At 37.5% G+C, this 20,879-nt stretch overlaps 3 protein-coding genes across 5 annotated transcripts; all 3 read left to right on the top strand.

Annotated features, from left to right (window-relative positions):
* The first annotated feature begins 4,209 nt into the window (after window positions 1-4,209).
* Window positions 4,210-5,418, top strand: LOC132183031 (uncharacterized). The gene has a single exon (XM_059596422.2). It carries the CDS (start codon window positions 4,334-4,336, stop codon window positions 5,228-5,230), a length of 897 nt encoding a protein of 298 aa, XP_059452405.2. The 5' UTR covers window positions 4,210-4,333; the 3' UTR covers window positions 5,231-5,418.
* A 1,982-nt stretch (window positions 5,419-7,400) lies between these two features.
* On the top strand, window positions 7,401-11,765 carry LOC132182659 (uncharacterized). Of its 2 annotated transcripts, none has more exons than XM_059595963.2 (2): window positions 7,401-8,615; window positions 11,313-11,765. In XM_059595963.2, exon 1 carries the CDS (start codon window positions 7,670-7,672, stop codon window positions 8,564-8,566), a length of 897 nt encoding a protein of 298 aa, XP_059451946.1. In that variant the 5' UTR covers window positions 7,401-7,669; the 3' UTR covers window positions 8,567-8,615; window positions 11,313-11,765. The 2 variants fall into 2 exon arrangements, with proteins under 2 accessions (XP_059451946.1, XP_059451947.1); XM_059595964.2 differs by having other exon boundaries at window positions 11,299-11,765.
* Window positions 11,766-13,867: 2,102 nt separating this feature from the next.
* LOC132180586 (transcription factor GTE8) lies at window positions 13,868-19,539 on the top strand. Of its 2 annotated transcripts, none has more exons than XM_059593465.2 (11): window positions 13,868-14,064; window positions 14,651-15,993; window positions 16,099-16,147; window positions 16,251-16,382; window positions 16,887-16,930; window positions 17,994-18,066; window positions 18,429-18,509; window positions 18,588-18,703; window positions 18,815-18,881; window positions 18,987-19,117; window positions 19,200-19,539. In XM_059593465.2, the coding sequence occupies exons 2-11, from the start codon at window positions 14,737-14,739 to the stop codon at window positions 19,458-19,460; spliced, it is 2,211 nt and encodes a 736-aa protein (XP_059449448.2). In that variant the 5' UTR covers window positions 13,868-14,064; window positions 14,651-14,736; the 3' UTR covers window positions 19,461-19,539. The 2 variants fall into 2 exon arrangements, with proteins under 2 accessions (XP_059449448.2, XP_059449447.2); XM_059593464.2 differs by having other exon boundaries at window positions 14,646-15,993.
* The last annotated feature ends 1,340 nt before the right edge of the window (window positions 19,540-20,879 follow it).

The raw sequence follows: 20,879 nt of genomic DNA, 5'->3' as shown, positions 1-20,879 counted from the left end.
GTCTGGGTCGAAGGCGAATCAATCCTTCGCGTAAGATCATGTGTCGCCGGCAAGCTCGCCGGCGAAGGGGTTGAAGCAGGGCTTGGCGGGGATCCCGAGAGTCGAGAGACATCTCGCTGGTCAGAGCTCAAGTGGGTCGTCGCCGGCGTCTACTCAGTTGGAACCAGAGACTCAGTCGTCGGCGACGACCCAGTTCTCGTCGACGTTAGCTCAGCCACCGTCGGAGCTAGCCCAGACATCGCCGGAGATAGAAAAGGAGCCTCCGATTGTAGAAAGTAGTCTCCGAGCACAGCCTGGGATGATTGGAGCGGGTCCGGAGATGGTGGGTATGGCGGGGAAAGTTCCGAAGAAGGGGGTTTTGACGCTGGAAAGCTCCCAGGGAGCCGGCAACACACCGGGAACTGCGCTGAAGGTGACAAGAGTTTTGGGGGTGGATGGGCATGGGGGACCAAGTGCTGAGGAGGGCCTGGGTTCGCCGACGGTGGTGTCCCAGCCACCCCCAGAAACATCTTGGTAGTAGCAACTGCAGATAATCAAGATTAGGCGCCATTGTTGCAAGCTCAACCAGCAGAGATTCCTTTCAAGAGAACTGGTGAAAATCTTCATTGGGTTTTATTTTCAATGATAAGAAAGAATAATTCATTTATGCGTTGATGGGTAATTTTCTAATGTGTGAAAGATGATGATGATGAAGGGAAATAGGGAATGTATGGACGGCAGTAGCGCATATGATAACAGGGGTGATAGGATCAGTAGTGCTGTCTCTGGCATGGAGGCTTCGAGCATGGCTCAGCTAGGATGGATTGCAGGTCCATTGGCCATGCCCAAAAACGCTCGGGGGGTGGTTGATCCACCCCTGGTTGGTGGCCGGAACATCCCCAGTTACCTAGTGGTGGTCCAGCCACCATCAATGAGTGGTCTGGCACCCCTGTTTTACTTTTTATTTATTTATTTTTATACTTTTTATTTTTTATTTTTATAAATTTTAGTATTTTTGTTTTTATTTTAGTAAGGGCAATTTTATCCTTTTTTTAAAAAATTTAAGGTATATTGTCATTGTTTTGGTAATTTAGGGAATAAATTGTCGCAATTGATAATTTGAGGGGTAGATTGTCATTGGAGTGGTAGTTTGAGGAGGATAAAGAGAAAAATCATCTGTGAGATTCGAATTGCCTTCTCTCCTGCAGATTTTGTTCCGACTGACGAGGTCTGTTTAAGGCTTCCAGTTGGGTTCTTGGAAATTGAAAGCCCAATTGTGGCCGTTAATTTAGGCTAGCAGGTCCGAAATTACGCTTTCTTCCTTGAACAGAAGCTGAAAAAAGGCCCCATCGTCCAAACCAATGCCAGAACAGAATAGAAAAAATGTCGAAGCCAGTGTTCTATTTCTTTCTACGGGCTCATGAATGTTTTTATACTGAACGAAAAAAGAAAAAAGAAACAGGTCGATGAAGGTGTTTAATTATGTAATAAAAAATATTAGATCTACAACTATTTTACAGCTTATTGACATGTGTCAACATGTGATTGAATAGTGTTAAATTTTCTTTATAGTAGCCCATGAAGCTCTTATCACATGCTAACACAATTTAGCAAGATACAAAAGAGTTGTAGATGTAACATTACTCCTATATAATTAGCAACAAAGGTTAAATAAACCATCTAACGGAGCCCAATAAGGCAAGGTTGGGAAAAAAAGTAATGCTAAACCTACAACCTTCTTGCAACTCTTTTACGACTTGTTAACACGTCCCAGCATATAATTGGAGTGTTAGTTTTTTTTGTTTTTTAAATTTTTTATTTTTACAAAAGCTGAAGTTGCTTCAATCACATGTTGACACATGTCAACAAGTTAAAAAATAATCGTAAGAGCATTCACATAAGGCTCAACGAATTTTTTCTTTATTTAGCTACATATCACATTTCTCTATACTTATATCTTACTCTTTATTTTAGTTATCTATTTTCATTATTACATTCAAATATTTTTTTTTCAGTGATTTTTTTTTTTAATTAATTCTTTCTTTATTGAGAGGATAGAGAAAGATATAATTAAACGGAAAAAAAGAAAAGAAAAGATGTTTTGTTTGTATATAGTATTCACCAAATTGCTGAGCGGAATGCAACTCTTTTTACTCCTATTTTAACATAATAATAACTAGCCAAAATAACATTTGACTGCCCAAATGAAAATGTTCTAAAGGAATATTCCCTTTGAAGTCTAACATTTTTATAGGGAAAAAAAGAGAGACAAAAGACAAAAGAAAGTTGCTGTCCATCTCTTGGGGTCTTTGGTAGAATAGGGGCCAATGAGATTGGCACAGGAGAAACATAGGAGACAAAAGAACATGTGATGGCTGGATGTGGATGCTCCAGCAAATCTAGGCAACCATAGTGTTCCTACATTATGCGCCACTAAAAAGGAATGAAATACCGATAACAAAGGCAACAAAAGCTGGTCCATGCACCCTATCAAACAACAGACTGAGATGGGTGCAGATTATGTGTGGATAAGTTACATAAAAGTAATTGTCAATTGATCCAAAAAAGCTGACTTTCATATACTTTGCTTCTCTAGGGAGCCAAGAGCCTCTCCACTAACCAAATGGCCACTCTCTTTTTTCTTTTCTTTTCTTTTCTTTATTTGATTTCTTGTGAGTTAGGCCCAAACTAATTAACACCAATCCAACCCTACTTTAACCATTAATCATTGGAACATGACTTTTTTGAGCATCAACTTGCATAGTACTACAATAAAAATGAGGGTGAAAAGCGTGTTTGGAATTACATAAAAATGAAAATAATTGGTAAAGAAATTTCAAGAGAATCCAAATTTATATGTGAATTGACCAATATTGTGTGTGTCGGGCATCTAACCGTTACGCCAAAATCTCTGGAGTTGATGGGACGCAAAAAGACGAACCCTAAAACGCTCATATTCCAAAATTAGGCCCCCACTAAAATCATAACAATGTGGCATGGATTTGTAACTCAAAGCACAAAAATAAAGTTGTTCCTATGTTCAATTAAGACGTTCCTGTAATCAAAAGACTACGTACTCCGCCCAATCACACGCAGAACACTAAAAAGAAATAAACAACACTAATTAACATAATTGGTAAAAGAAGGGCTATGTTTAGTAACGTATCTTTTAAGTGTTTTCTCTTTTTAGACATAAAAATATACTTTTTCTCAAATTCATTAATAAATAACTCAAAACATTAAATATTTTTTAAAAAACTTTTCATATCTTCTTGTAGGAATATTCTTATAAAATATGTGTGACGACCTTAGCGTCGTCCAAAGTTTTTCACTAAGTCTTTTTAAATGTGATGTGATTTTTAAAATTTTAAATACATCAAAATTCAATAATGAACATTATTGAATTTTGATTGATGTTACACCCTCAATCAACCCTTATATATATTTTTTATTTAATAAGAATTAATTTAATAATTAATAACAAATATCACATCAATATTATTAAATAATTATAAGATAAAACTACAGACACGACTCTCTTTCTACCAATTAAAACCTATACGAGAAAGGATTGTCTACCAAATTTCTGTCACGTGTACGACAACCAAGAAAAACGTCCCCACAATATATGTAGTTGTAACAGTTTTTATTATATATAATATAAGTTGTTGATGTGATACGACTCTCAAATATCGAAACAAAGCTATAAAAAATAAAAATCTTAGTGGCACGTCACATGACAAGATTCAAATCCAACCCTCACATTATCATTAAAAAATTACTCACTTGTGAACAAAGCCCACGCTCACGGATAACACGTGAACTACTCCTCTCAATCAAAGCAGCCTGTTAAACAGGTATCAGGAAGTGCATCTCACGCGCCAAAAGTCTAGTGCGACAATTAGATTAATCAGCAGTTTAAACCGAATTTACTGTTTCGAGCTAATGATGTCCAAAACACGTGTGCACATTCTGTAAGCTTTTACAAAAGGGTTTCCACTTAAACTGGAAAAGAAAATTATGCTGCAACCCGGGCAATCCCCACGTGTCCTCTCTTTCTCAAAAGTGCCCCAACACGCTCCCTACTCTGATTGGCCAGAATCGTGGGACCTATCACAGACCAATATTTGCACTCCCAGATACGCCACTTTTCAACGGGACCCACCGCTATCGAAACCAGCCAATCACGAGCCGATACTGTTTCAGTGTTGCAATAGACACGTGGTGCTTGCTAACCCAGCCACCGGTGCTCACCGATATCATTATCGTTTTCATCTCCGAGAGAGACTGACAGAGAGAGAGAGAGAGAGCGAGAGCGAGAGAGAAAGGTTAGGAAGAGAGGTAGAGGAGGGTGATGGACGGTGGAGAAGGATGGCGCGTGTCAAGCATCGGCGGTGGGTCCCAGGATAAGACGTTAATTAACAGAGTGATGCTCAGATTCCGGCCGATCGCTCCGAAACCGGAGACCGGCGGATCCAGTTCGCCGACGGAGAACAAGAGCCGCAGTTTTGTTTCGGAAGCAAGAAGAAAGAGAAAGTACGTTAGAGTTCGCAAGAATAATAATGGATATAAGAGAGAGAAAATGGTTTCTGAGGAAGAAAGTGAAGATGGGGTGGAGAAGACGGTTCTGACTCTGCAACTGTTGCCTGATAGAGCTCAAAAAAATAAAGATCTGGACGCTGGAGAATCGTGGTCTAAGGTTGATCGCACGGCTGATAAAAAATCGGTCGAGGATAATCATAATCAGGGCCCACAATTGTGGCTGAGTGAAAAGAAATGGGCGTTCGGTGACGTGGACACCGGTGCTGGGTCAGATCGGACGGCGGTGATGGCTCAGACGAGGGAGGTGGAGTCGTGGGTGACGGTGGAGAGCGTGACAGACACGTGCATGGATGTACGAGGAATAGGGTGCACGGATATGGAGAAAATTAAGAATCTCGAGAGGGATACGTGCCCGGGGTTCGTATCGGACGGTTTCGAGAGGGTGCAGTGGGTTAATGAAGCGTATATGCGAATGGTGAGCCAGGAGGGTGATGGGCAGTTACAGGAGTGTACAGTGAGGTTGGTGGCAAAGGAAAGGTTGTTGCCCGGGGCTTACCCAGCGTTCACGGCTCGAGTGAGACTGCAGCACACGTGGCGTAACCAGAAGTACTGCACTTCAAAGGTCGTGCCGTGTGATGTGTGGAGGATGGATTGTGGTGGGTTTGCATGGAGGTTGGATGTCAAGGCTGCTCTCAGTCTAAGCCTTTGAAATAAAGATCAAGGAAGACAAGAGAAGAGAAGAGACCTCAGGTCCTCAGGTATTGCTTTGCCTACCAGTTTTCTAAGAAATTGAGTAGTAATTAAATCTTAAGAGCATTCTCTGAAGGGATGGCGCCTTTAGTTGCCTTTTTTGTGGCATGGGAAAAAGATTTTACCATGTATAAAAACAATAACATCAATTAATATTGTGGCAGCTGGTACAAAAAAAAAAAAAAAAAAAAAAAAAGGTCTCAACAACAATGTGGTAGCAGGTTGAAGGATCTGGATCTCTTTAAATGTTAATTTGTTTAATTTCGGTAAATTCGATCGGATAGAAAATGAGAGACTTCCTTCCCGAATTTAAAATCACAATAAGTCCGTTGAATATATACCTCCTAACCAAACCATTAAGCATGAAGCATTATTGCGAGGCAGCTGGGGTTGAAGGAAAAGTCGACCGGGGCCACCTCTTGATTATAAATCAAGCTGGCCCCAATACATTATTATTCTATCGCGTCTGAACTAAAAATCCATGTGTTTAGTTAGCGCACAAGAATCTCATATGGACCCCAGCATTATTAAAACTTTTAGGGAAATGTCATTTAATTTGGCCATATATAATATATATGATTGTATGTTTTGCACTGTTAATATTCTTATTCGCTATTCAGTGTGGATTCTTAATTAATCTGTGTGTGTGGAAGAAGTGTGAAAGGATCACATTTAGAACAGTGACACTAGACTCCTCTGATTTTTTTTTTTTTTTCCTAAAAAAAATTATATAAAAAAACTACAAAAAGATAAGAAAATTAATGAAGAGCAATAATGGTCTTTCCTACTAGGGATAGAGAAAGCGGAAGAGGTTGGACCGTTGGAGAGATGGGACTGGGGTGGCCCAATAAGTCACATTGTAGGCATAGAAGTTGACACTAATGTTGATTTCTTTATGAACTTTAGTGAATAGAAGATGGATAAGAGAAATGACGTATTGAATAATTAAAGAGATCTGCTAGTCCAAAGTGAGCTATCGCTGGATAACAAGAGATTTGAATCTTTTTATCTTTCATAAGCAATCCAAAAAGCACGAGAAAAGGGTGGGCCAACTCAACAAAGACTCCAAGACAATTAATAGAGTGCAATATAAACTTACTGACTATTGAAAATAGGCCGAACGATTAGTCTTTTCCAATTAAGCTTGAGAACAACATAAACGCAGCAAATTGTAGACCACTAGAAGCTGATCGACTGTCTTGGGATGTCAAAAAAATCTCAATATACACATGAGCCGGTCAAAGCTAAAAGCCTAGTTTTGGTATGTTATACAAGTATATATAGCAACTAGGTAGCCGCACTTCCCTAGTTTGGTGTACCTTTCATGCATGTTAAATGATATAAATTTCATACATACACTATATATAACTCTTTTAGATTAGTTACAATCAATGAATATGTTCTAATCAGAAGTTTGGATTCAAATTCCATTATTTTTTTTTTCTCACAAGCTTGACATAATATATAGTTGATAATATGTGAAATGATTAAGCATTAGATTTTGACTACAAGTTTTTTCACGAGAAAGATAAATGTTTATTGTTAACTTGTTTTAAGAATTTATTAATTTTTTTTTTAATTAAACTTGAAACTGTTACTCTTGCTTTACCTACCAAAAAAGGAATTTGCCTAAACATATATCTTGATTACTTCTTTCAGTATGTGAGCGTCAGTGGCCGAGAGAGGAACTAATCCACCATGGACTCCTAATGGGTAGGTCCAATGAGTCATTGTCAATCACAGAAATAGCAGCACGTGGCAGTAGATGAGAAGCCAATCCAATCAGCCCTCTTAAAACCCAATGACATCAAAGATCTACCAATAGATCCGCAGAGTTCGGACCAACCACGCGTCCCTGCCGTACAGAGATCAAAATAAAACCTAACCACACGCATTTAGACCACGTTTTCACCGTTTCCAAAAGATCAAATCCCATCACTCGGTCTATATCACAAGGTGCACCTAACGCTCCCCCGAAGCGAGTGGAACAGTTAAATGCCCAACTGTTCCAACCGAATTTAGTTGTACATGGCAAATGAAAGACGACCAAGTGTGCGCTGTCTCGAACCTCCCAAAAGTCTTTTCCTCTTCAGTGAAAATTACTCTAAGCCATGGGCTGAGCCCACGTCTACCACTCCTTTCGGCAGTGCTGGACACTCTCTCGTCTCCGATTGGCTGCCTTGTGGGGCCTTACCCCAGCGCTTAATTACGCCGGATACGCTGCTTTTCTGCCGGGCCCAACCAAAAATTAACCAATCAGCGGCCGTTGCTGTTTAGGGGTAGCCATAGACACGTGTTCTTTCACGCTAGGTTACTGTGCGTACTTGTGCTGTGATTATTGCTCTGAGCTCAAACAGAGAGAGAGACAGATGGTGGGTTTGATGGAGGTCTAGGGGGAATGGAGAGTGGAGACCGAAGTAGCATGACAAGATGCGGTGGGGGTGTGCAGGATAAGGCGATAATGAATCGGATGATGCTCAGATTCCGGCCGATTGCGCCGAAACCGGCTGCCGGGGGCTCCGGTTCAGGTGGGTCAGCGGTGGATAGCAAGAACGCGTTTGTTACGAAAGGAAGAGCGAAGAGAAAGTACGTTAGGGTTCGGAAGAATAGTGGGTATAAGCGAAAGAAAAGAAAAGCTGAGGAGGAAACGAAAGAAATGATAGAAAAGAAGGATGGGTTGGAGAAGAGGGTGGAGACTCTGCAGCTTTTGCCTGAGAAAAGTGAACGAAATGAGTCGCCGGAGAGTGCATCTCGGTGTAACTTCGACCGTACGGTGACAAGAAAGGATAGCCAGGAAAATGGGGACGCACCCATGTGGTTGAACTTCGATAAGGGTGTATGCAAGGACGGGGATCGGACGGTGGAGACGCGTCCGATGATGATGAGCGCAGTGGAGACGTGGGTGACAGTAGAGAGCGTGACAGACACCTGCATGGGTGTGCCACTGCCAGCGCTAGGGAGTACGGACGTGGAGAGGATGAGTAATCTGGAGCAAGACACGTGTCCCGGGTTCGTATCGGACGGCTCGAATAGGGTGTTGTGGGTGAACGGGGCTTTTAAGAGGATGGTGAGGCAGCAAAATGACGGGCAGTCACGGGAGATAATAACGGTGTGGTTGGTGGCAAAAGAGAAGTTGCCGTACTCGTACACGGCCTTTAGTTGCCAGGTAAAGCTGCAGTACAGGTTGGGAAAGGATAAGTGGTCGCAGATAGTGCCTTGTGATGTGTGGAGGATGGACGGTGGAGGATTTGCATGGAGGTTAGACGTTGAAGCAGCCCTCAGTTTGGGCCGTTGATTTAGGTCGAAAAGACACAGAAGTGTGAAGCAACAAGTCAAAATCCCAGGTATTGTAAACCAACGTATTATAATATTATTAGGTATATCGTATTGATCATATATATGTTAGCTATATCTGAGCACAGAATGTATATATAAACTATAATAAGCCTTGAAGAATTAATGCTGTTGCCACACCACTCGGATCCTCCTTATTCTCAATCATCCATACACTTAAAAAACACAGGAGATTTGCCCCAATCAAACATTTTCTTCAGTAAAAAAAAAAAAACATTACCGGAGTTTTCTCTTTTACCCAAATTTGGGTGGGAGTCGTGTTGTGCCTCTAAACATGGCCTGGGTAGGAGCGCATTTGCTTTATCTTCTTTAGCAATTAGCGCTATTTTATTGGCGGGGGTGGGGACAACCCTAATATTCAACCAAGAAAAAAAATAGTTAGAACTGCATCTCTAGAGATTCAACTGATGTGCATCATCACTGACTGCATTTTCTCTTCTGTTCTTCCCAGGTAGGAATATATAGAGGGAAGTACAGTTGACCAAATGGAAGCATATATTGGCTTGTTGCCAGTGCTTAATTCATTTGGTTCTTCATAATGTACTCATGATTTCCGTTTTCTATTGGGTGAGGGTGGTTTTCAGATTTCACCGTCCACTAAGAATCCCCGGATTTGTCCATCAATAACCTCTTTGATTCCTAAAGGATTTCTCCTTGGTATTCAATTAGCAGCTTCATTCTCCTTTTCTTTTCTTTTTTTCTTTTTTGTTTTTTTCTGGGTTTTGTAGGGAGAGAAGGGGCATCTTGAAGAGGGTAATTAGGGTTTGCAATAGAGTGGAGACATTGCAATGTGGATAGGGGGATTCTTACATTTTTTTGAGGAGCATAAGTCATTTTCTCCCAACAGTGTCAAATTTGTTTTGGAATATTTATAAGTTATATAATTAATTGTGAACCAATATTTTTTGCATGCACTAATTATCCCCGAAAAAATAATAATAAACATTTTACACCTAAACAAATATAACTATAGTGTGCAAAAAAAAAAAAAAAAAAAAATACTGTCCTAATTTAGAGTTGCTACATCGGTCAGAAGAATCTTTTGTTCATTAGCTTCCTATATATCTACAGTGTATAGACAAAACTGTGATTGTTCTTAATTATTTAGGGTTTTGCTGTACAAAGTACCACGTTATTAATTAGAATATGGAACCTTAAAACAGTAAAGCCTCATGTTCCAATTATTTAGAATTAGCTGATCAAATTCTCCGTGTCTCTTCATCGATCTCTATTGTCTTTATGTCATGTCGTGCTCTCTTTACTAAGTTCTTAGTCAATGATATTAAAGATTGCATATATTCTTTGGAACTTGGAATGTCGATGAGATTAAGCAAAAGAAAAGAAAAGAAAGAAAAACGAATGTCAATATATATATATATATATATATAAATTGATGTTTTTGGAATTTTATTCTATCAAGTACTACAGTACTCTTAGAATATGGAACCTAAAAGCAGTGAAGCCCTATGTTCCAATTATATATTTAAAATTGGCTGATCAATTAATTCTCTCTATTCTATGCATTGTCGTACATGCATGCTTTATTTAATTTATTAAGTGATATATAGCCGGCAATGATGAAAAAGAAAGAAAGAGAATATTGTCAATGAGTATTATGTATGGTGAAAAAAACATCAACGATTTTATATATATATATATATGTGTGTGTTGTTTTAAGGAATCATTCTATAAAATACTCTAATCTTAGAATATAGAACCTTAAAACAGCAAAGCCTTACTGTTTTGATGATTGGCTTCTACTTAATTAATTTGCTGTTCTGTTCCAACCTAAAATCAGCAAAGTAGAATTTGTTATGCTTGTTTATTAATTAAGTTTTATAGGCACTCGTGTTGAGGTGGATCCGTTCTTTAGAACTTGGAATGTCAAAGGAAAAAGAAAAAGAAAAAAAAGCATTAATTGATAACACATCACCCATCTTTGCTCGAATTGGTTGGCTTTCTTATCAATCCAAAGTGGTCCATGGCTTCATAATAATATTAATTAGATTCTAATTATGCATTTGACTTTGACAAGACGGCACATTAAGATTGATAAAGCATCACCTATTTTTACATGCATTCATGGTCTTTTAGAGAACATATATGATAGTAACAAATTCAACATATAAATTCACATGATCTTTACATTAAAATGTGTTTTTTTGAGATAATAAATAATAATACTACTCTTTACACTTATTTATTACGCTGACTAATGTGACGTGTTTTAAGTTTTTTTTTTTTTTAAAAAAAAATGTCTAATACGGTAAGCAACTTAAAACAAGTCACGGCAACCAGTGTAAAATTAAAACAATAGTTGAGCGTAGTTCGAATCTCTTGGCTGATTAGTGTTTGAGGGAAGGATAAAAAGACTCTAAATTAGACTCCAATTATACATTAGACTCTAATTATACATTAGAAGCTATATAGTCCAAGTGCTCAGCGTTTGCTAGTTAGTTGTGGGTACTCAGTTTCAAAAGCCTTGAAATCTCTTATATGTTCTTCATTGAGCATTTTTTTTAGCTTCAATCTTTTTCTCTCTCCCGGAAGTTTTGTTTTTGTAGTGTAACACTTTCTAATCATCGACATAGATGTCTAACACCGAACTATATATCCTTAAAAACCTTTTGTCTCTATTTTCGTTATTTTTCATATTATTATAAGTTTCTTCAGTGTACATATTGTAGGTAGTGGATGAAGCCTTGTTTCGTATAGGAAGCAAGCAGTTGATGATTAAGACGGGGAGCAACCTCAGTAAATTAAACCAACGAAAGCAACTGAGATGCTAAATTTGTATTAGAAGGCATATGCCGGCCACCCAGAGCAAGCAGAGAGTGGTTGGTTTTCACAGTGGGGCGGCTCAGGAAATCTTGTCACAAAACTGTTGACAATATGTAGCACTACTACTACCTGATTGGTCTGTTGTGAATGGTTCTTTTATCTCCTTCTGGGAATCATTGGCATTTGAATATAGCTTCTAAGTATCATGGAAATATTTGTAGGTCTCTTTACCCGAAAACCTTTTTTGGAAAAAAGATGCAGATCTCCCAGTTTATTGAATGAAGAAAATTTATCCAACCTAGATCGGAGAATGATTTTGTCCGCTAAACTCCATTATAGACGAGATGTTTTGCAGGTAACATGAATCTTTTGTTAAAACTTATCCCCCTCTTGGAACTTTGGCGTTGAGTGTACAAAGAAATCATGGTATGGAAAAGCTATCTTTAAGGATGTCATGAAAATTAAAAGAGGTCCAAAGTTGATGTGATGAATAAGTAATTTCCCTATATATATATATTATGTGAAAAAATATTTTCACTCACTGAAAATATAATGAACGGAATTACTTTGCTTAATTATATGAAGCATAACAACATGAACAACATATCATTCTCTAAAAAGTCTGCAAGAAATCCAAGAATGGAAAAAAAATGATTCAAAATTAAGTTGAAACATGAAGTGAGCTTTTTAACACATTGAAATTCTATAAAGGATTGGCCTCTAGCTGTAACATTTCCACACTGAAATAATGGGAAATTCGGGATGTGGAAGAAGGATACTTCTAGTTCAAAAAGTCCAAAGAGCTTGCACACGACCAAAAGGAAAAGAGAACTATACAAACATCTCAAAAAGCTGATGTGGTAATGTCAAATAATCATTTATATATTAATAAAGGCTTAAAAAGCTTTATCGAATATGTGTAGAACATTTGTATTGTATGTAGTATTTCTCTTTTCTTTTTGGTCGCGTGAAAGCTCTTTGGGCTATTTGAAGTGTACAATTGGACATATCATTCTTCTATAAGCATTTATAGACCAAAAAAAAAAAAAGGAGTGAGGAAATTTTTTTAACAAAGGTTGGTCCAACTTGACTAGCATTGTTAATGGTGGAATAAATGTGTGGTTTCTAGCATTACTAAAAAAAAAAAAAAAATTACGAATATATATATTTTTATTTTATAAAACAATAAACATCTAAATCTTTACAATTTTTGATAATAATAAAAATGAGTATTTTGAAAATTTTGACAATATTTAACGAAAAATCCTAATTAAATAGGGTAATTGAAAGTTGGATATCCTTGAGTTTTTGAGCTTTGGTTTGATAATTTCAACGCAAAAATTTATGGGTGTTAAGTTTTCACCAAATTGTATGTACGGCTAGCATTTTTCTTAAAATTTTGCTACGAAGTAATAATAATAAAAAGAAAGTCACTTAAATAATAATAAAAGAGAGTCAAAGTTTGATCAATAAGATGTTTTTTATGCCATTATCGACTTTGCTCGCGAGCCCAAGAGCTGAGTCTATTATGTGATGCTGGAGTTCTGGAGTTGGGCTTAAGTTCTCAAATGGTCCGAGCGGCCCCAATTTTGGTGCAGCTTGATTTATCTTGAGTGGGGGTTTTTTTATTTTTTATTTTTTTAACTTCTCAATCTTCTATGACAAATTTATAATTTACTTACGCGGGATGAGATAGATCCTGAATTCGATATATTTATTTATAATTTTGAAAATAACATTTTACTTACTTTAAATTTCATTCTGTTAATGATGATTATAATTTATTACTAAATATGATCATGCAATTAACAATTATAAATATCCTAGATAAATTAAGTATAATTTATTACATAATCAATGGATTATAAAAATTTATTTATTTTTAAATCCCTAATGAATAAAATATTATGTTTACTTAAAATACATGAAGTTAGTCTCCTTAATCGGCTAGAGACCAAACTTCACGAAGCAAATATCAATAATTCGAATATCCTTTATTCTTCTTCTTTCCTTGTGCGAAGATGTAAAAAAAAAGAATTCATTAACATGCCCATAAATCAAACTTCTCTCATATCATATAAGGTCAATTATAAATTCTTTCAATTTTTATTTTTATTTTTTTTTCCGACTAGATTGTTCCTAATGGCTTCAAAGAAAAATGAGTGCTGTTAAAAAAATTTTATTATAAATTTCTTGCAAATTAAAGTGACAATTTATGTGATACTTCGCAGTCGGCCGGGGTTTACACCCTAAGTCTGCACCTTAGAAAACTCCTATTAAAAGCAACAAAAAATAAAAAATAAAAAATAGTTGACCTGAGTAGGACAAATATTAAGCTCTAATTAAGACAATTAAAGTCTCTTAAAAAAAAAAAAAAGACAATAAAAGTAGACAAAAACACTAAACTAAATTCAGACATAAATCCAACGGTTGATATTGCTCAAGGGCTTTGTAAAGAAACTAGACAGCGTATCTCTCTTTCTCTCTCTTGCGCGTCTTTCTCAGACACACTCTCGAAGCTTGTCCTCCGAAGTCTACTTGTTAGGTTGATTTCTTTCTTTTCGGGTTTCGAATTCAACACCATACTTGATTCGGAGCTCGTTTCGGTGAAGGATTTCGGTAATTGGATTGCATGGAGAGGCAGCGGCGACTATTTTGGTAATTGCCTTTAGGGTTTGGATCGTTCTGATTTTTTAATTTATTTTTCGCTTCATAATTTGACAAGCTATTTAGCGCTCGATATTAGGGTTTTTCTTTTCAATTTTTGTTGTTGTAGAATGGTTTCCAGTGTAAACTTTGAGTTTTTGAGCTTAAAAGAGAGTGAATGATACTGTACTTGTGAAGTCTCGAACCCTCCTGTTAATTTAGTTAGCTTGTTTTTTCTTTCTCAATAATCTAGCTGACTTGCAACGGTTGTGATTTGTGAAATCAAGGAATTTCATATTTGATTTACTTTATCGTTCATCGTCTGTTTGGTGGCTGAGAAAAAAAAATTGAAAATTAGAATAATTCATTTTCTGAGTGGAATTGTTTCCCCTCTTTTTTTCTTTTTTCTTTTTTGAGGGGGGAAATTTAACATGTTTTCATTTCTTTTTCTTCTGGGGTTTTTTTTTTAATCTACATTTCTCAGCAACCAAACAAACAATGCCTTATTGTCGGCTTGCTGAGATGGAAGCATAGTTTAAGGTTAACGGAACAACCGGAAGTGCTAAATTTACTTCCATGATTGATACATGCAGAGTAGATGATCAAACCGTCAGGTGGCAACTGCTGTTGTAGGGCAGAGTGGGTAAAAGGAACAAAACGCAGTGCTTGGTTAGATTATTGGATATGACCGTAGGGAAGAAAGCTAAGTACCCTGGTGGGTACTATGGTAATGCATTTGAGACGGTGGGTGAATCAGAGGGTTCCGGTTGCTCGGGCCGAATTGACACTGAGCTTACGGCTTCAGAAGATTCAAGTACCCCAATGAGGAAATGTATTAGTTTAAATTCCAATAATCGTGACACATTTGGTGTTCCCATGCAAGTTCATTCCTTGTCAAACATGTTGCCATCTGAAAGAAAGGAGTTAGTGCATAGGTTGAAATCGGAACTTGAACATATTCAGGTTCTTCAGAAGAAATTTGAATTGCAAAGGACAAATGCTGTAACTGTGTCATCATCTAGTGATATTCTTAGCTGCAGTAATGGACAAATTGGGCCACGGATAGAAAATGTCAAAAAATCGTCAGCAATGACTTCTGGGCTGGTAAAGAAATCAAATCCCCTGGGCCATGGGCCAGGAAAGAAATTGAATTCTGCAGGTCAGAAGCAACGTGGGTGGAATCGTGGTACTTCTGGCAGGTTTGAGTCCACACCAAGCACTGCAAATGCAATTTTGATGAAACAGTGTGAGAGTCTGTTGAAACGTTTGATGTCCCATCAGTATGCTTGGGTTTTTAACACCCCTGTTGATGTAGAGAAGTTGAATATTCTGGATTATTACACTATCATTAAACATCCTATGGATTTGGGAACAATAAAGAACAAGTTGGCCTCAGGAGCTTGCTCCTGCCCGTTGAATTTTCTTGGTGATGTGAGGCTTACCTTTGCCAATGCAATGACCTACAATCCACCTGGAAACGATTACTACATCATGGCTGATACTCTTAGTAAATATTTTGAAGTGAGATGGAAAGCTATTGAGAAGAAACTACCCAAGGCTGATGCCCAACCATTACCGGCAAAATCTGGTTCTCATGAAGGCGTGGAAATTGCTAAAAGAGTGATGCCTCCCTCAAAAAAGAGGAAAATCACTTCACTGCCTCATGAAGTCATGCCAAAGCCTGTTAAGCGTGTAATGACTGCTGAGGAGAAGCACAATTTAGGCAGAGAATTGGAGTCTTTGCTTGGAGAAATGCCTCTTCATATCATTGATTTCTTGAGGGAGCATAGTTCTAATGGAAGGGAATGTGGAGAGGACGAGATTGAGATTGATATTGACGATCTCAGTGATGATACCTTGTTCACTTTACGGAAGCTTTTGGATGACTATTTGCAGGAGAAGCAAAAGAACCATCCAAGGGCTGAGCCTTGTGAAATAGAGGTATTATCCCAGCCTTCCTCCAATTTCAAATTATTGAAGTTATAGTTTTGTGTGCTTCTCTTCTATCTGCTTGAGAAATATATGTTCCTGTATTTTCTTTTGCAGCTGTTGAATGAATCAGGGCCGAGCAATTCATCCATGCAGCCCTGCAAAGGTCACATTCTCCTTCATTTGGTTGCACATGTTAAAGCGATGCTCCTGAATTGCCCATTAGTACTTTATATGACTTGTTTCTTCTCCTTTGTTTGCATTTGTAGGGAATGACCCGGGTGATGAGGATGTTGACATTGGTGGAAATGAGCCTCCTATCTCAAGCTACCCTTCTGTGGAAATAGAAAAGGATGCAGCCAATAGAAGCAGCCGCTGTATCAGCTCAGGCAACTCCAGTGGTAATTTGAGTTTGTCATACTGTCATCTATGTTTGATTAGGTCATTTCTAAAAATTCATCCTTTTGTAAGATGAATCATTATCTGGAATCTGGTTTGTGGGAGCAATGATAATAATCCCCTTTTCGCTTATAGGAGAACATGTGTACAAGTTTTTGTGACGAATTAGGAATTGTCTATACTGCATTTATTGCCACTTAAGCTTTCATGTGGAAGAAAAGAAGAAAAAAAAAAATTGTCCTGCCGTAGTTCTTAGTTCTCATTGACATATTCTAGATTAACATGAACATGGAAATTTTACCAGATATGAAGGCATTCGGTCTTCCTATAATAGAATTGTTTGCTTATTTGGTGATCTTTTGTTGCTGTTATGTTGAACTCTAGCTGGTCTAGACAATTTTTATAAAAGTAATTCAAACTATGAAATCCCTTTTTTCATTTTGTTTATTTTTTTCTTGTAAGTTGGTGCTGTATTTATTCATGACCCTATCTTGCGTTGTCTGCAGATTCAGACTCTAGCAGTTCTTCTGAAAGTGAATCTGATGCAAAGGTATTTAATCGTTCAATCTGGTTTTTGTTGATAATGCGTTGACAAAAAAACTGGTTTTTTATATTATACATTGAATAGTTGTTGGTTTTTGGTTTTTTTTTTTTTTTGGGTAAATTGCAGTTTGCCCCTTTAAACGACCATCCTATTCTCAAATTGACCTCTAAACTACAAGTCGCTATAACTTGGACCTATAAACTACTACAATGTTTTGAGTTGCCCCTTGTGTCAAAATTAGCCATTATTTGGACTGGAAAACATTAGCACGTGCCTTGTACATGCGCGTGAGTTACCAAATTGCTCTTAAAAAAATTGACACAGAGATAATATATGGGTGGTTGCATGGCCACCTCCTCTGGACAGGTGGTGGTGGCCTTGTGACCAACCCCTTTGAATATGTGAGGGCTGACTGCACAACCACCCTTTAAATAAATGGCGGCTGCCTCCTTTGTTATGTTGGGGAGTGGCTGCGCAGCCGCCTCTCAAACCAGTTACATGGCCACCCCCTAATATAAGGGGATGGCTGTGTGACCATGCCCTTTGAACGGGCAAGGGCGGCAGCGTTACCACACCTTTGAACACATAGGGGTAACCGCGTGACCACCCCTTTTTGAACAGGCAACCACTAGCTGCCCCCCCCCCCCCCCCCCCCCCCCCCCCCCCTTTTTTTTTTAAGTGAGGGCAATTTAGTAACTAAGACGCCTGTGCAAGGCACTTTGCTAATGTTTTCATCCCAAATAACGATCAATTTTGACACACGGGAAACTCAAAACGTTGTGGTAGTTTATAAGTCCGAGTTGCTGTGAGATGTAGTTTAGGAATCAACATAATGTGGTGGTAGCTTGGGAGGGTAAATTGTAATATACTCTTTTTTGTTTTGGTGAGCCCCTTCTTTCACTTTTCTAACAAATGATTACCTTATAATAAAAGCATTAATTGAATTAGTACCAGTCATAGGGATGGTTGACTAACTTTGCCGCTTTACTTGCTGCTTTGGTTTGTGTGGGTTCATGTTGTATGGATTGATGTTCAACCTGCATGCTACTTACTCTATATTGTTCTTCAGGTGCCAGAAACTGTAGATTCTGGGGCTCAATTAGACGAAAAGACTAGTGTTGCTGATCCTCTTGAAGGAAATCGTGAGTGTATTTTCCAAATCTTTCTTCTCTCTTGCGTATCTAAGTATTGTGTAAAGAAAAGATATGATTTCTGGTACCTATCACATGAAAACCCATAAAAGTAGAAAGTGTTGGCTGGACCATTTAAGTTGGAACAAATTAGAGTTTACCTCTTATCTTTAACAGCTTTACAACTTATTATTTAATTAATTGCTGGTCAGTGTCAAGGATGATTGAAACTATCATCTATGTGCTTCAAAGTTGACACGGTTTGAACTGTTTGGTTGCTCTTTCAAGCTGGATTGTGGCTATAAAATTTTCATCACTACTTAAGTATGCTAATACATTGCTGTTTTAGATTGCTAATGCATGGTTTCATGCAGAATCTGTTAGTGGATTGGATCAAGTTGAACAGACTTCCCAGCAAAAGCCAAGTTCTGTTGAATCAGATTGCCATCAAGATGGTAAGCTTAAGAGTCTGCTGGAAACCGTCCTGTTAATCATGGAATGGCTTCTAACTGATCATCTCTTAAAAATTGTAGGGGACAGTGGTCCAACTGAGAGGCAGGTCTCCCCTGAAAAGCTCTATCGGGCTGCTCTTTTAAAGAGCCGATTTGCTGATACAATCTTAAATGCTCGAGAAAAGACATTTCCACAGGTTGGTTATGGATTTGGGCTACTTAAAAGTTTCCCTATTTATGTATCTCTATTTTGGGAGCATTAGCGAATTTGGATGTGACTGGTTACAATTTGATCTGGCTGAGATCAGGGTGAGACATGGGATCATGAGAAAGTGCGACGGAAAAGGGAGGAGCTGGAACTGGAGAAGTCTAAAGGTTGTGACTTTATGTTTTGTGCTTATATTTTTCTCCTTTTGTTTCTAGTTAAGGTTGAACTGAGGTACAAAATACGTCTGTTAATAAAATTGATGATGGACCCAGAGAAAGCGCGGTTACAAGCAGAAGCCAAGGCTGCTGAAGATGCTCGAATGCGAGCGGAAGCAGAAGCTGCTGCTGAGATCAGACGCAAGAGGGAGCTCGAGAGAGAAGCAGCACGGCAGGCATTGCTGCAGGCAAGCGAGCACATTATATATTGCATGTATACAGCACTGTTCATCCTTGGTTTTGTCGTAACATATTCTGGCACTCTTGCAGATGGAAAAGACTGTTGAAATCAATGATAATTCTCGGTTTCTCGAAGACTTAGAAATGCTTCGGACTGCCCCTGCGGATCAATTACCCAGTTCTGTAGATGAGACAAGCCCAGATCACTCACAGGATGGCTTGGGTGGTTTCAAGTTTGGGGGCTCTAACCCTTTGGAACAACTTGGTTTGTTCATGAAAGAGGATGAAGAGGAGGAAGTTGAGCCACCCAGTAATCCTGTAAATGATGTAGAGGAGGGAGAGATTGATTAAGTTACATCACTTTTTGTGTTCATTAATGAATTTAGTAAAGAATAGAAATGAAGTTCATTTGTTTTAGGGTCTCTTTGAATTTGCTGTTTCAAGATGCACGATTTTAAAAATACCGATTTTGAAAACAATACTTTTAAAAAAGCAGTTAAGCTTGGTAAAATTACAATTCAGGCTTTAAAAATGTTCTTTTTTTCCTACCATTTGAGAAGTCAGATTTTTTTTAAAAAATTTTATTTTAAAGTTTTCAAAATGTAATTTTTTTTAAAAAAAAAAAAAAATTACACACTTTTTGCGATACTTTTGGTTTGTGAAATTGTACAAGGCAAAAATGGATTCATTGAATATGCAGAATTGATCGGTTTTTTAACCTGGACAGTTTAAATTGAAGCAACAAAAGAAGAGAAGGAGCAAATAGAGAGAGAGAGAGAGAGAGAGAGAGAGAGAGAAAACTAACAAAAGCTAAGCACAGTAGAAGCTTATCCCGTCAAATATGTTAGATTGAAAGGATTTGATGCATGAGTTGATGATGGAACTAGAAATGATTCAAGTACACTCGACAAAAGCCTGAATTGCAAGGTACGAACACCATTACTACTGCCTACTGGAGAAAATATTTGAATTGCAAGGTACGAACACCATTGCTCCTGGAGAAAATATTTGAATTGCAAAGTACGAATACCATTACTACTGGAGAAAATATTTGAATTGCAAAGTACGAATACCATTACTACTGGAGAAAATATTTGGTTTGAGAGAAATTGATCCAAGTTAACTCTTTCTTCTTTTTTTTTCTTTTTTTTTTTTTTTGAGAAAGATCCAAGTTGTACTTGTCAATGAATCCAAGGACAAATTCAGGAAGAAAATTGGATTAGAGAAATTTCTTTTTTTTTAAAAAAAAAAAAAAAAAAAATTCAGTCTATTGCAAATGGTGCCGCACAACTTCCTATTGTGAGAGAAACACTAGAACTACTAATTCTATTGCAAGTCATTTGAATTACATTAAACTATTGCAAAGAGCATTCACAAAAAGGCTATTTTGTTAAAATTACTATACATCCGAGTCACCAAACTAGCAAAGAGTTTGTTGAGGTAGCTCAACAATGCATGATTTTATTAATAAAAAAAGAAAATCATTTTGTTCTCTCCCATCTAATTAAAAATTATTTAAATTTTTCTTTCATCCCTTTCAGAACTGCATAAAAAATTTTAAAAAAATAATAAAAATAATAAATTTTAAATAAAATATTAAAAATTGATAGTTAAAATGCTAAGCCGAATGTAAATACTTTAAAAAAGTTAATTACTAAAATAGAAAAAGATAATATTTTGATTAAATTTGGCTAAATTTTTGCTGAGCCGAATGGAAATGCTCTTGTTAAATTGCCCTAGAAAGCTAATATCCCCAGCAGTAACACAAAA

The sequence above is a fragment of the Corylus avellana genome, chromosome 5 (genome assembly GCF_965113065.1).
Source record: "Corylus avellana chromosome 5, dhCorAvel1.hap1.2, whole genome shotgun sequence".
Lineage (NCBI taxonomy): Eukaryota > Viridiplantae > Streptophyta > Magnoliopsida > Fagales > Betulaceae > Corylus > Corylus avellana.
Note: the sequence above shows the minus strand (reverse complement) of the source record. Positions and strands in the feature narration are given on the sequence as shown.

What these genes read in the sequence shown, in the direction of transcription:
- LOC132183031 (XM_059596422.2), top strand. Translation starts at nt 4,334, where the DNA reads ATGGACGGTGGAGAAGGATGGCGCGTGTCAAGCATCGGCGGTGGGTCC.
- LOC132180586 (XM_059593465.2), top strand. Translation starts at nt 14,737, where the DNA reads ATGACCGTAGGGAAGAAAGCTAAGTACCCTGGTGGGTACTATGGTAAT. An exon ending in CAGCTCAGGCAACTCCAGTG is followed by an intron (nt 16,383 to 16,886) that starts GTAATTTGAGTT and finishes CGTTGTCTGCAG; the next exon opens with ATTCAGACTCTAGCAGTTCT. An exon ending in ATCAGATTGCCATCAAGATG is followed by an intron (nt 18,510 to 18,587) that starts GTAAGCTTAAGA and finishes TAAAAATTGTAG; the next exon opens with GGGACAGTGGTCCAACTGAG.
- LOC132182659 (XM_059595963.2), top strand. Translation starts at nt 7,670, where the DNA reads ATGGAGAGTGGAGACCGAAGTAGCATGACAAGATGCGGTGGGGGTGTG.